Source organism: Lepidochelys olivacea, assembly GCF_965140295.1.
Source record: "Lepidochelys olivacea isolate rLepOli2 genome assembly, chromosome: 25".
NCBI classification, from domain to species: domain Eukaryota; kingdom Metazoa; phylum Chordata; order Testudines; family Cheloniidae; genus Lepidochelys; species Lepidochelys olivacea.
The window spans coordinates 9744299-9757168 of NC_140435.1; the positions used below are offsets into that span (position 1 = coordinate 9744299).

Genomic DNA, 12870 nt, shown 5'->3' on the forward strand with positions numbered 1-12870 from the left:
TTCACCATGGCAACAGATCCCAACAGCTGCTAGCCCACAATTGTGCTGACAAAGAAATGCAGTGGACAAAACAGGGGACCCTGCGTTGGGCATGCACTAACATGTGCTCCAGATTCTGGGAGCCTGTGAAATAATAATGCCTACCTCTTACGTTGCACTTTCCATCAGTAGATCTCACCTGGCTTTCCAAAGGAGGTCAGCAGCATTGTCCCCATTTTACAGAATGGGGAAACCGAGGCTATGCAGAGAAATGACTTGCCCAAGGTGATCCCAGGCTTGTAATCACACTCTCTCTACAGTCCAGGGTTGACTTCAGACAGGACTGATGTCAAAAGAGCACAGGGAAACCCTCTGTGATATGCCTTTGGGAAGGCAAATACAAAGCATGCCACCCTTAACTGAGACAAGGTCTCCAGGGTGCAATGACACATGTAGGGAAGAGCATGGAGTTGGGTCCAAGGACGCATGGGGCAGAGTGGCTGCAGCCCACGTGTTTGCCTTGCAGCCCGAGAGCAGCTCACTCTTCTGCGGAGACGAGCCAGGGATTTTCTTGCATTAGAACAGGGCTTCTCAAACTTCATTACACCACAACCCCCTTCTGACAACAAAAATTACTCACGATCCCCAGTATGGGGGGGCCGAAGCCCAAGCCCCGCCGGGAAGCCCAAGAGCTTCAGCCTCAGCAGGATGCCTGTAACCTGAGCCCTGCCGCTCAGGCCAGGACTGGGGGTGTAAAGGAAGCTTGCAAAGCCGCTGCCCGGGATGTGCTTTGCTGTGGTTTAACAGAAAACCGTCCTCAAAGGCAGCATGGTCCAGCAGACAGTGCCTTGGCCTGGGCTCTGTTTCTTGCCCTGCCACTGAGCTGCTGTGTGACCTCGGGTGAGTCACGTCCTCTCTTTTCCCCTCCTACCTCTGTGTGTCTCGCCTTGCCGAATTAAATCGTAAGCTCATCAGAGCAGCGATTCTCTCTTTCACCCCGTTTTTTGTACAGCACCTAGCACATGGCTTCTGGGGGCTGCTGTCATAATACTAAATAACCCTGTCTCCAGAGCTGTCGCTCTTTACGAGCCCTCGATACACTTACAATATTTAAAAGAAATCATCAAAAAGGCCAGTGGTGCTGGTCGCTTGACACCCGTCACTTTCTGCTATGGCGGCTACTGTTTGTGGTGTAGTAGTGACACCTGGTGGTCAGGGTGATCAGCAATGCGCGTCTAGGGTGTCCACAGTCTGCTGGGCTCCAAACCAGCTTCCTCGGCAAGATGCTCTTTCTCAGGAGGTTCCTCCCCCACGTCCCCCATGGCAGATGTCTCTCCCGAGCTCTGTGCAGTGTCACTTGTGTCCAGTTATAAGGGGTGGGTGGAGAAGCCAGGTTCCGTTCTCTTTTTAAAGGTTGGATAGAAGCATCCGTTGTTTTAGGGACTGATTTTTAAAGGCCCCTAAGTGCTTTTGAATATCCCACTAGGTGTCTATCTACATCTTTAGACACCTAAACACCTTTAAGAGCTGACATTGGTGCCTCTGCCCAGGTCTTCCTCCAGCTGGCAGTCCCAGGCATGGGGCTAGCCGGCTACTTTCTCACGACTAGAGGAGTTCTCAGTTGGCTCAAGTGGCAGAGACCTGGCCTGGGCTTGTCAGCAGAGTTAAAGGGAGTTAGATGCCCAGGTTTCATGGGAGTTGGGCCCATATTCCCCTGCATCCCTTTGATAATACCAGCTTTGGTGCTAACGATCCTTGGTTCAATTTTGCCCATGACCATGACCATGGCCACCCTTTGTTACAACAGTCTTAATGATGAATCACGTTTTTCCATTTGCTCCTTTAAAATAACGCTACCAACATTCAACTGATATCGGTATAAAGCTCTTTGAAAGGATCATGAAGCAGACACTTTATACTGGGTTCCTTTGGCCCAAAGACTGGTTAATTCAACTTCTAGCTTTATCCTACAGCTATTAGTTAAAAAATGGAAAAGACACAATGGTTAGGTCCAGTACAAATAGGGTCAGAAAGAGACAGTGAAAAACGAACAGCCAAGAAAGTCTTGTTCCAGATCAGATGGGCAGGGATGGAAGAAAGGCAGAGATTGAAGGCAAACAGGATCCAGAAGGGAATGGAATGTTAACACAGTCAGCCAAACCACCAGGTTGGGGAAATGCATCATCCATTGTGATCAGCGTATCCTGTTGAAACAGCTTCACTGAGGAAGCTGGAATGATGTCATAGTTCTCGCTATGACAACAGTGATCAAACCTGTCCTGGACCTAAGCTAACTCCCCTAAAAGCCACCCCCCATTTTACCTCCAGGGAGGCCGTTCCTGCCTCCACTAGAATGTCTTCAGACAGTCCAAGGACAGTTAGCTCAAGACTATCCAGTCCAGACCCCATGCCTCCAAGAACGATGAATGAGGGAAGGGTGACTTCAAGGTCAATGAATCCACAATCAGGCAGTCTTCGGACAAAGAGCCCCTCTCTAAGATCTGGAGCCCATTCTCCAGATCAGTACCTCAAGGCTAAAGGAACAGCAGAAGAAAGCAGGTTCACTAGAGAGAGGTCTAGCTCCCCTGCGAAAGACCGCCCTGCTGTGAAGAAGACAGGAGCCGTTGTGATAGAAACGGGTACTGGGAGCTGTAAAGCAGGATTTGCTGGGCAGCAGAAACCCAAATCCATTGTTGGTACTTTGGTCGGCCATCTTTCAGAGAGGTCAATAAAGTCGGGAAGGACTGGACCAGACACTTTTATTGGAGAGAGAGCCCGAGTGCAACCCAATGTGGAGATCATTGAGCCTGTGAGGAATGGCATCATCATTGATTGGGAGGCAGCAGAAGTCCTCTGGAGACACATGCTCTATCATGACCTTAAGGTTCCTCCAGAAGAGCATGCTCTACTGATGTCAGATCCACCCCTCAGCCCTACCACCAACAGAGAGAAGATGGTGGAAGTGGTGTTTGAATCTCTGAACTCTCCTGGCATGTACATTGCCTATCACTCTGTCTTGTCAGTATATGCCCATGGGAAAATCAGTGGCTTGGTGGTAGATGCGGGTTATGCAGTGACCCACAGTGTGCCAGTCCTTGAAGGTTACAACTTGCCACATGCCACTGAGAGAATGGATATTGCTGGATCTGACTTGACTTCCTTTCTGCTACAGCTTCTCAAGGACACTGGGCATGCGTTTAATGAGAGGATGATGCATATTGTGGAAGACATCAAGCATAAGTTCTGCTACGTCGCTGCTGACTTTGAAAGTGAGTGCAATCTTCCCAAGGAGGAATACATGGTAGATTTCCAGCTGCCGGATGGCCAGATCATCAGCCTAGGGAAAGAGCGATTCCAGTGCCCAGAGAGATTATTCAACCCCCCAAACTTGCCCGGTGTTTCCCTTGTAGGCATCCACGGCATGGCCCAGAGAAGCTTAAAGAAAGTCCCTAAAGAAGCCAGGAGAGACATGTACCAAAATGTACTTCTCTGTGGAGGTTCCTCTCTCTTTGAGGGGCTGGAGAAGAGGTTTTCCAGAGAGCTCCTTCAGAAAGTGCCAGCTAACACCAAGCTGAGAGTTTCCTCCATCCCGCTGAGGAACTATGCTTCTTGGACAGGAGGCTCCATCCTGGCTTCCTTGAAGAACTTCCAGTCATGTTGGATTCGAAAGGAGCAGTACAAAGAGCATGGGCCGTACATTGTCCATCGGAAGTGCTACTGAGTTAAACTGCAGGCACAGGAGCCATCAGGAGAAGTGAGTTTGCACCAAACTTGTAATTTGCTCTTGGTTCCTGTTTGGCTGGTGGACAGTCATACAATTAATAAATGTCTTTGCCTTAGATGGTGCCATCCATTCAAGGATCTCAGGACACTCCAGGCTGGAATTTTCAGAGGAGCCTTAACAAGTTCGGGAGCCCAAATCCCATTGAATTCCAGTAGCAAATATGGGCTCAATGGCAGGGCAAGCATCCCCTTGAAACACAACATCCCACCACACCCTAGGCCTTAGCCCTGCTCTGGGAAGAGCTCCCCTTTACAGAGGAGAAGGGTGCTCCATCTCCCTGGTTCTGTCCACCCTTGGCCTCTCCGCTAAGGCTGCCAACAAGGAGGGGCAGTTCATCCCAATGGAGATGGGAGTGTGTGTGATATATGGGTGCTTGTCCTGCCCAGGTGGAGACCCAGCGCCTTGTTTCAGATGGGGCCGCTGAATGGATGTCAGGTCAGAATGACGTTCAGGTGCTGAGGCTGAATTGGAACTGGTTCCCTCTGAAGGGGAAAGGCCTCATAGTCCATTCCCAGACCCCCAGAACCAGCCAGTCCTCTGCTTGGGGCTACACTGGACCCAGCACCTCTGAAAGCAGAAAGTGTCTCACTTCCCCTTCCCTATGCACGGAGCCAGCACCCCTCTGACCAGATGCTAGATAAGAACTAAAACCTTCTACAAACCTTCTACAAGGGAAAGGCCCCATATCCCAGCCCCTGAGCCAGCCAGTCCCCCAGGCAAACTGTCAGCCACTTGCTGTCCCTCAAGTCACTGCTGTCTCATTCATGCCTTTTAGTATCCAAGCCATGCTGCCATCTCCTAGCAAACACCGCCCCTAATGTACAGGGTGCATTATTTCCCCCCTCTGTCTCTGGCTATCCCCGCTACTCCCCCTCCCCCGGCACATCCTGGTGGGACATGCAGGCTGCTGTATGATACCTATGTCCCCCTGCCCTTCCTGTCCCAACCCCCCGTGTGGTCTCTGGAGTAGCTACACGAAGGGATAACCATGACCATCTCTGCTCCCCCAGCCTCTCTCTGGCCCCACAGGCTTTGCCAACTGTGATAGCTTCTCTCACCTATTGGAATGCAGCTGCAACTAGGGTGGGACAGGCTGGCAGTTTAACAGCAGTGCGACACAACAGTTTGGGACAGGAAGTGAACAGTTGTTGACACAGCAGCAGGGGAGGGATTAAATAACAATGCTGAGCTCTTACATGGCTCTTTCCATCTGTATAAAGGCACCATTACCCCCATAGTGCATAAACAGAGGTTACAGACAGGGGAAAGGACTTCTGCTCGGTCATCCAGCCGCAGACCCAGGAATGCAACCCAGCATCCAGAGCCCGAGGGTCAGCAGTGAGCTCCCAGATTGGGAAGGGAGCCGGTCCGCTCCACCCCCGAGCCCCACTGCACTGAGCTCACTCCCCTTCCCCAGCCTCTGCCACAGGCTCCCAGGGCATTAAAGGGGCTCCCCCAGCTGAGATCATACACCTGGGAAGCCAGGAGCCCCATAGCCTCCTCGCTGCCTCACTGGCAAGGAATTACCACCGGCTTCCCTCCTACGGAGAGGGAGGCAAAGGGCGGATGGCACCGGGGGTTATTTCTACAGACACAGGCGAACCTGGCCACCACCCAAGCACTAGCCTACAGCTGAGCTATGGACCTGCCCAGACATAGGGAATCCCCGCCCACTCCCAAGTGGCCTGGAGGCGGGGCTTAATGGCAGCATGCAAGAGAGAAAACGTGGCAAAGGATCCCAGCAGGAACAAGGGGCCCGGTTTTGTCTCTCCTGCCAGCCAGTTCTGGGGCCCAGAGAACTCGGGGACCTTCCCCTTCCTGCCCCTCCCCAGGGGAAGGCCCCAGCTCCCCCTCCACTCCCTTCTCGGGGCTTGTTGATCCATGACGCTCCCATTGCCATATGCAGGATCCATCCAGTGAGCACCTGTGGGGATGGGCCCTGTCCATTGCCCTTGGGAACGGAGCCAGGGGGGTTCTAACCCTCTGCTACCCATGGAGATTGTGTCTCTAAGCCCCACGGATCATAGAATCATAGACTATCAGGGTTGGAAGGGACCTCAGGAGGTCATCTAGTCCAACCCCCTGCTCAAAGCAGGACCAATCCTCAATTTTTGCCCCAAATCCCTAAATGGCCCCCTCAAGGATTGAACTCACAACCCTGGGTTTAGCAGGCCAATGCTCAAACCACTGAGCTATCCCTCCTCCCAGCCTGAGGGGAATGCAGAGCTGGGGGGGAACCCCCCCCCCCTCCAGGAGCAATAGAAGGAGCCGGGATTGGGGGCCACATGGACTCCTGGATTGCGGAGCAGGGGAAGTTTTGTCTGCTCCCCGATTTGTCATTTCCAGCTCAGAAAAGAGGGTGAAAAACCACGGTTGCCACCTCCCCCTGCTGGATCTGAGTGGGAGAGTCCTCACCTCAGCAGGGGCAGCTGGAGGAATCGGGGGGGCCAGGAACAGGGAAAGGGGGGGAAAGAGCCAGCCAGACTCCTCCCCCGACAACTCCTGCAGAGTTGGAGTCAGGGGCTCTGTCTCTCTCAAATCTACCCCTGCGGGACCCTCCGGTACCTCATGAGGGGGTTTGCAGCTATGAGGGATAAGAAGCCCCTGGCCCTCCCTCCTAGGCCACCCCTTGCACTCCTATCCCCTCCTGCACCCCTTCCCTTCAATTCTGGGGCCAATGGTTCCCTTTTCCTTCTCAGTCTTTGCCTCGTGTCCCCCCAACTGCCCCCTTCTTCTTCTGACCCCAGTTCCTTCTCAGTCCCAGTAGGCAGCAGGAAAAGCCTGGTTTGGGGTCCTGGGCTCAGGAGGTCCAGTGTGTCGGTGTGGGGAGGGAGGGTTGCACACACTCAGTGCATCTTCTGGAGAGGGCAGCGTGACAGTCATGTAAACAGGTTTCACCTTGGCATTTCTGGACAGCTGGCTGCTTGCTTTTGCAAGCTTCATGCTCTTTTGATATAATCTGTGTGTGTGATGCACAGCATGTCTAACGGCACCCACAGATACCCCCTTACAGAACCTACCCCTCTATACACACCCCTCCTACAGACACATGCCACACACATGGACACACTCAGTTCTCACTGCAAACAGGGGGGAAGCAAAAGGAAAATGTTTCAAAACGTCCCAAACTCGACAGCGAACATTGGCCAAACGCACCCCCCTGGCTATTCACGCCCAAGTTGCTGAGCTCGCGTGACCCCTCGCTGCTGTGACTTTTGAGGGACAGTTTTTCCACCCCCCTCTGTGACCTCCCCTGCACCCTATCTCAGCTTGCTTTGGCTGTGGTTATATTTGGGTTGGAGGAGGCTCGTGACACCCAGCTGAGTGGGGAGGTGCAGTGAGCCTCAAGGATCCTGCGGGAAGCTTCTGACGAGCAAAGTGCCCTGGCTGCCCATGGGATCCAGCCTCTCGGGCTCTCAGATTGAGTCAAAATAACACCTTTTCATTTCCACCGAAACTTTCCAGAGGAAACAAGTTCTTATTTCTCTAGAAATCTAATCCCCAAGTGACAGGCATGAGAGAGCAGGCGGGTTTGTAGCTCTTGTGAAAGGACAACACCCACGTCACAAAGCTCATCTTGGAACAAATGCAGCTGCCTCCCCCCCGCCATCTGTTCTCACTAAGGCACGCGGAGTTGGCTACAGTGGATCAGTGGCTTTGCAACCCCAGGGTCTGTCTCCACGGCTGAGCGAGCTACCCTCACCTCCTCGCTCCTCTTGAGTCAGCCGAGCTCGAGGGAGAGCGGCCGTGCTGTGAAATAAACCTCGGGCTGCTGGGTCCTGCACTCACTCGTACATGGCACTCAGACTTGGGGGGCGGGGGGCACATCCCATGAACCCCTTGGAATGCAATAAGCCGGGCAGCTCTACCAATTTCTTCCCTGTGAATTGTGGAAGATCTTGTCTGTCCTTTCCAGGCACTGGGGGCCGGGGGAGAGGGGAGGTCTGGTGGTAAGGGTGAAGACTAGCCTCAAGCCTGTGTCCACACTGCAGCGTGGTTATGTGAGCAGCTGCTGAGGTGTGCTCACTGGAGTTTCAGCCTGTACCCCATCTCGGGCCAGCCAGGGTGAGTTAAAGGCACGACCACACTGGAGTTAAGAGGTTCCAAAAAGGCAAATCTGCACTGGCAGCTTCTGCTGTGAATGAAGCAAGGGCTCGGCACCCCCACGCACCCCACGTGCTGAGCCCTTCTCAAAATCTGATCCCATGTGAATGGCAGACCCTGGCTGCTCTTAAAGCGACACACACCTGAACGACAGAGGCAAAACACCAGGGATGGCAAAAGTGCACCCAAAAGACCAAGCAGCCTAAATGTGGCCGCCCCCTCCCTGGGCCCAAAGGGCAGGACAAAGCCGATTGGCTGCAGGCTTTTATGGCTGGCAAGCTCCCAAACCAAGCGACTGCTACCGAAATATCAAGCAACTTGGCTCCCCCTAGTGATCATTTTCTGTATGTAATTTTGTTCTTTCTATTAAATCATGTGGCCCCCACCAAGGATGTGGGGTTTACATGCTTGGGGATGGGTGGGGGCCTCCCTGACTCCCCAAGGATAAAGAAAAGTTGAAATGGGGGGAGGTGTCACCATGTGGAGTCACCCTAAATCCCCAAATCCTTTGGCCAGTGGTGTTTTCCCTTCCCTGTTGAGCAGCCGGAGCCCCACACAAGCTGAGATTTCCAACTGGGCCCCACAGCTGGGAGGATGGAATTAGTCACAGGTGGGTCACAGCACCACATCGTGGTGCATGATATGCCCGGAAGAAATCAGAGTCCACCATGGACAAAGCAACGCTGGGGTGTGGTCCCACCCCAGGGGCTGCCCCAGAAGCTACGGATGGTGCTTCAGGACAGCACCGGGGCAAGCAGAAACATGCCTTCTGTGTCCCAGGGGATACTAGCAGGGACAGCAATGGTTCCTGGGGCGGGAAGAATGCTCCCAGCATCCAGCCCAGCTCACAAGCTGATCCTAAAGGCTTTAACAGTAAAAGTGACAAGTCCTGCAGGGGAGACAATGTGGTCGAGCGGACAGGGCCTTGGCCTGACATGAAAAGGGCCAGCGTGCTGGGCCTGGCTCTGGCACGTGCCTGTTGGGTGATTATGGGCAAGTATCGGTGCCTCAGTTTCCCCACCTGTGAAATAAAGGTTCTGATATAACCTCCCCTGTAACATCTTTTCAGCTGTGTGGATGAAAAGAGGAAGGCATCCTCCTCAAGGAGGCTGTCAGATATTCCTTAGAGGCAGTCTCTGATCTCGGCTCGTTGTCCTACCTTGGGGCCTTTGGCAGCAGGTTGGGAAGCTTAGTTACTCCCCCGTGCCTGCAGGACAATGTTCTTCAGTGCTGTGTTTCCCTAGGGGCTTCCCACTGGGCAGGAGAGGTGGGTGCACATGGCTCTGTTTAAACAGCAGCCCTTCCTTGGCCACACCACTGGAAGAGAAGCGAATGGTGCAGGTCAGGATATTTTCCCTCTCCAATATCTAAGGCTCCCCGTGAGGCCATCATGGTGGAGAGGCACCAACAGAAAAGGGGAAGCTAATGCCCTCTGCTGTCTCCCTGACTCACACAATCCCCCCAGTGGTCGCCCATTGAGTCAGTGTGAATGGCGTATCTGCCCTGTGCGTGGGTGTCTGTTTTCTAGTTGGCTGGCCTATCCCCTGTACAAAAGAGGGAGCCAGTTTTACTCCCTTCTTCACGAGTTAGGATTGGCTGTGGAGTGTCTTGGGCCAGTAAAAAAAAAAAAAAAGCAAGAGATTTTTCAAACTGGCCACGTGAACGCTTCATTATCAGCTGTGGTCTTGGAAGTGGTTATTCACTCCTGCAGTTTTGCTTTCGTGAACACGCTCACCAGCAAAAACTCCTTAACCCAAACGTTCATGGAAAGGACTTAGTAAAGCTACTTTTGTGCTCCTGGCAGTAAGCACTGGAAGGGCCTAGGCATTGAATGTTTATTCCTTGAGGAGCAAGATTAGGTCATTGCTGGAGGGGTCTGACGTAGTGTTTTAAATCGTTCTCTGAAACCTGTACAGTTGAGCTTGTTGTAACTAAAGCCCCTGGCTCTACAGGGCAGAAATGAAAAAAAAAAAAAAGTCCAGATATTTTTAAATCTCTTAAATACTCTGGTTGAGATTTGCTAAGCTGCCTAAGAGATACGGACACTTGTTTCCCATTAGAAAGGAATGGGAATTTGGTCTCCAAATGCCATAAATGATTTTGAAAATCCTCCCCCACTACAAATAATAACACTAATCCCTATCGCTTAAATAGCACTTTTCATCAGTAGATCTCAAAGCACTTTACAAAGGAGGTCAAGATGATCATTTTGCAGATGGGGAAACTGAGGCATGGAGCGATGACACCCCAGAAATAGAACCCAGTTCTCCCAGTCTGGTGAGCTACCATTCCCTTGGCAATAGAGGTAAAACCTACAGAATGCATGACATTCATCGGGGTTGATCTGCAGAACACACTCAGTGTGAGACAAGCCTACAATCATGCCGATACAAGGTTTTTAGCACACAGCCTCACATGGTGTGTGTGTGTGTGTGTGTGTGTGTGTGTGTGGAGGGGGAGGAGGGTCTGTCAGTAAGTGCTCTGAAGAAAAATGTCTCCCACTGTATGTCTCTCAAAGAAATGAGAAGGACGTAGGAGAGAGAATAGAGAGAGTTTGAGGTTAGTCAAAGTCCTGTGGTAACCTAATGGAAAGTATTTCTCTACTGTAATCTTGTTTTGATGCCATCAGCAGGCATCTTCTGCTGCCTAGGACAGAGGCGACAAACGTGGGATGTGTGAACGGATGATACTACACTGGAAAGATGACGCCTACTTGAGGTCTCGCAATGATGCTTGTTGGCCTTCGTATTTGACAGGGGGTGGGCCAGGAAAGTGGAAAATATTAAGGAGAATTAATCTTTAAAAAAAAATCCAACTGTACCATTAAACCCATCAGCAAATGTTATTCAAAAGCAAAGGTTTTTGCTCTCTCTGCGGCCTCTATAGCCCGAGGGCAAAACATTCATTTTCAGACACAACCATTTTGCTCCATTCCCTTCTCCTTCCATCGTGTCTTCCCCAACCTGGCATGCTGTATAACAAGCTTTCGCGAGTGCAATTCCCAAAATCAGCACTCAGCTCCGATTAGCTAGATTGTGAGCTCTCTGGGGCGGGGACTGTCTGTCCAGACATGGCTGCAGAGCGCTTAACAATAGGGGCCAGTGCACTGGAATGGGAACCTGGAGAGCAGGATTCCATTCTTGGCTCTGACACTGAGCAGGGGAAAAATCCTTTCCCCCCTCTCTTTCCTCTATCACTGTTTGCCTGTCTGGGCTATTTAGGGCAGGGACTGTCTCTTAACCTAGCATGAGGTGGCCCTGATCTTGGTTGGGCTTTCCAGGTTCTACTGTAATGGACATAAGAGTTGATGTTACCTGAGGGCAATGGGCTTAAACTGAAAAATGGGTCCCTGGATTTTGAACACCCCAAAGTCCAGGGCAGTCACAGCAGGGCTGAATTTAGCGCCAAGGCCACTGAAGGCAGAGCCAGGGCTAGAACACACAGTTCCTGATTCACAGGCCTATCTCCTTCCCCTGACAGAGGAGGTAAAAGACCATGGCTGGATGAGCAGAGCCCAGAGGGTATTTGCAGCCCCGCTCCATGGCTATTATAGGCCAGGCCTGCCCATTAACCCTGCAGACACTGTGGGGATTGGCTTACTGGGTGGGGAACCTCTCCACCTCCAGGCTGGCGCTGGGACCCCAAGGCCTCTCCTGCTTCTGGACAGTCCCGTTCCACTGGAACCACACTACCAGGGCTTCTGCTGGCAGCCTGGGGCAATTCTATCATACAAGTGCTTTGATCTCTGCACGGCCAGTAAGGGGATGTGTGTTGCCCAGACTCTGCCCCTCCGCCGATCAGCAGGCCTTTTGGGGTGGGGTGGGGTGGGTGTGGCAACTGCCACACCATGGGGCATAATCCATGCACGGAGGGGGCCTTTGGCATCCAGATCAGACGGCTCTGGTCAGGCCCGTTGCCACTAACACCATCCCACAATGGCCTTTTGCACCACCCCTTGTTCGGCACTTTTGTTTGCCGGGCAGAGCTGCCGCCCTGCTTGGAAAGTTCTCGCCGGGCCGGTGCCTGAGCCGGGACTCAGCTGCCTAGGCCCGCCCTGCCTCCTAAACACACAGAGTGACGTGCAAGGCAGAGGTGTCTCTGGGGCTGCCAGGATGCTGCGTGACCTCTTCTGGGGGCAAGAGAGTCTCCCAGCTACACAGATCACTTCCTGTAGCTGCCCTGCCACAAGCAGGCTAAAAATAACTGGAGCCGAGCTCTGCAACGTGGGAACGCTCAGCAAGATCGGTTGCCGCACAGGATGGGGAAACTGCAGCTCTGTATTTTCCAGAGAACTACATGCAGTAACCGAAGCCTCCCCGTTGACCAGGCTCTTCAGAGCTGCCCTGCAAAGCCAGGGAGGCTGCAAAGAGCTACGGCAGGTGGGAGAAAGACTGCTCAGCCCTGAGGCATATTTCAATGCCACAAAGTCGCTCTGCTCCTCCCTCGCCTCGAGCCCGAAGTCCCCCCCACGTTACATTGAGTGGCCTTGACTCTCCATTGCCCTGCACCGCGGGGTCGTCATTTACACCAGTGCAAAGTGGTGAAAGGGATCATCTTAGACTGGCAGCTCTGAAAACACCCTCCCTTCAGCCACAGAGCAGGGACCTGCATGACCCTACGGCTGCCCAGGACGGGGAGGTCATTTTAGCTTCCATGACCCACGCGATCCTGGCATCTCTTAGTCATGAGAAGGCCCAGTTCCTCCCCACAGCAGCTTGGACATCAGCCCCCGGGAAAAAAGGCTGGCCCCACCAATTCCCTTCCCGGGGGCTGCTGCGTAGTTGCTCATCTAGCTGTAGTGAGGAGGAGACTGTACTATAGGGGGGGTATACAGAGGTCTTCCGGGGGTCCATCAATTCACCTAGATATTTGCCTTGTTTTAAACCAGCGACATAAAAAGCACTAGTCAAGTCAGTACAAACTAAAATTTCATACAGACACTGTGACTTGTTTATACTGCTCTATTTTGAATCACCGGCTTGGAAGGGACCTCAGGAGGTCAT

The 12870-nt window shown here is 52.7% G+C and overlaps 1 protein-coding gene across 1 annotated transcript; it reads left to right on the top strand.

Moving 5' to 3' along the window:
- Nucleotides 1–2332: 2332 nt before the first annotated feature.
- ACTL9 (actin like 9) lies at nucleotides 2333–3700 on the top strand (the record flags this gene model as incomplete). Its single annotated transcript, XM_084614302.1, has 1 exon — nucleotides 2333–3700. The coding sequence occupies one exon, from the start codon at nucleotides 2333–2335 to the stop codon at nucleotides 3698–3700; it is 1368 nt and encodes a 455-aa protein (XP_084470428.1).
- Nucleotides 3701–12870: the final 9170 nt, after the last annotated feature.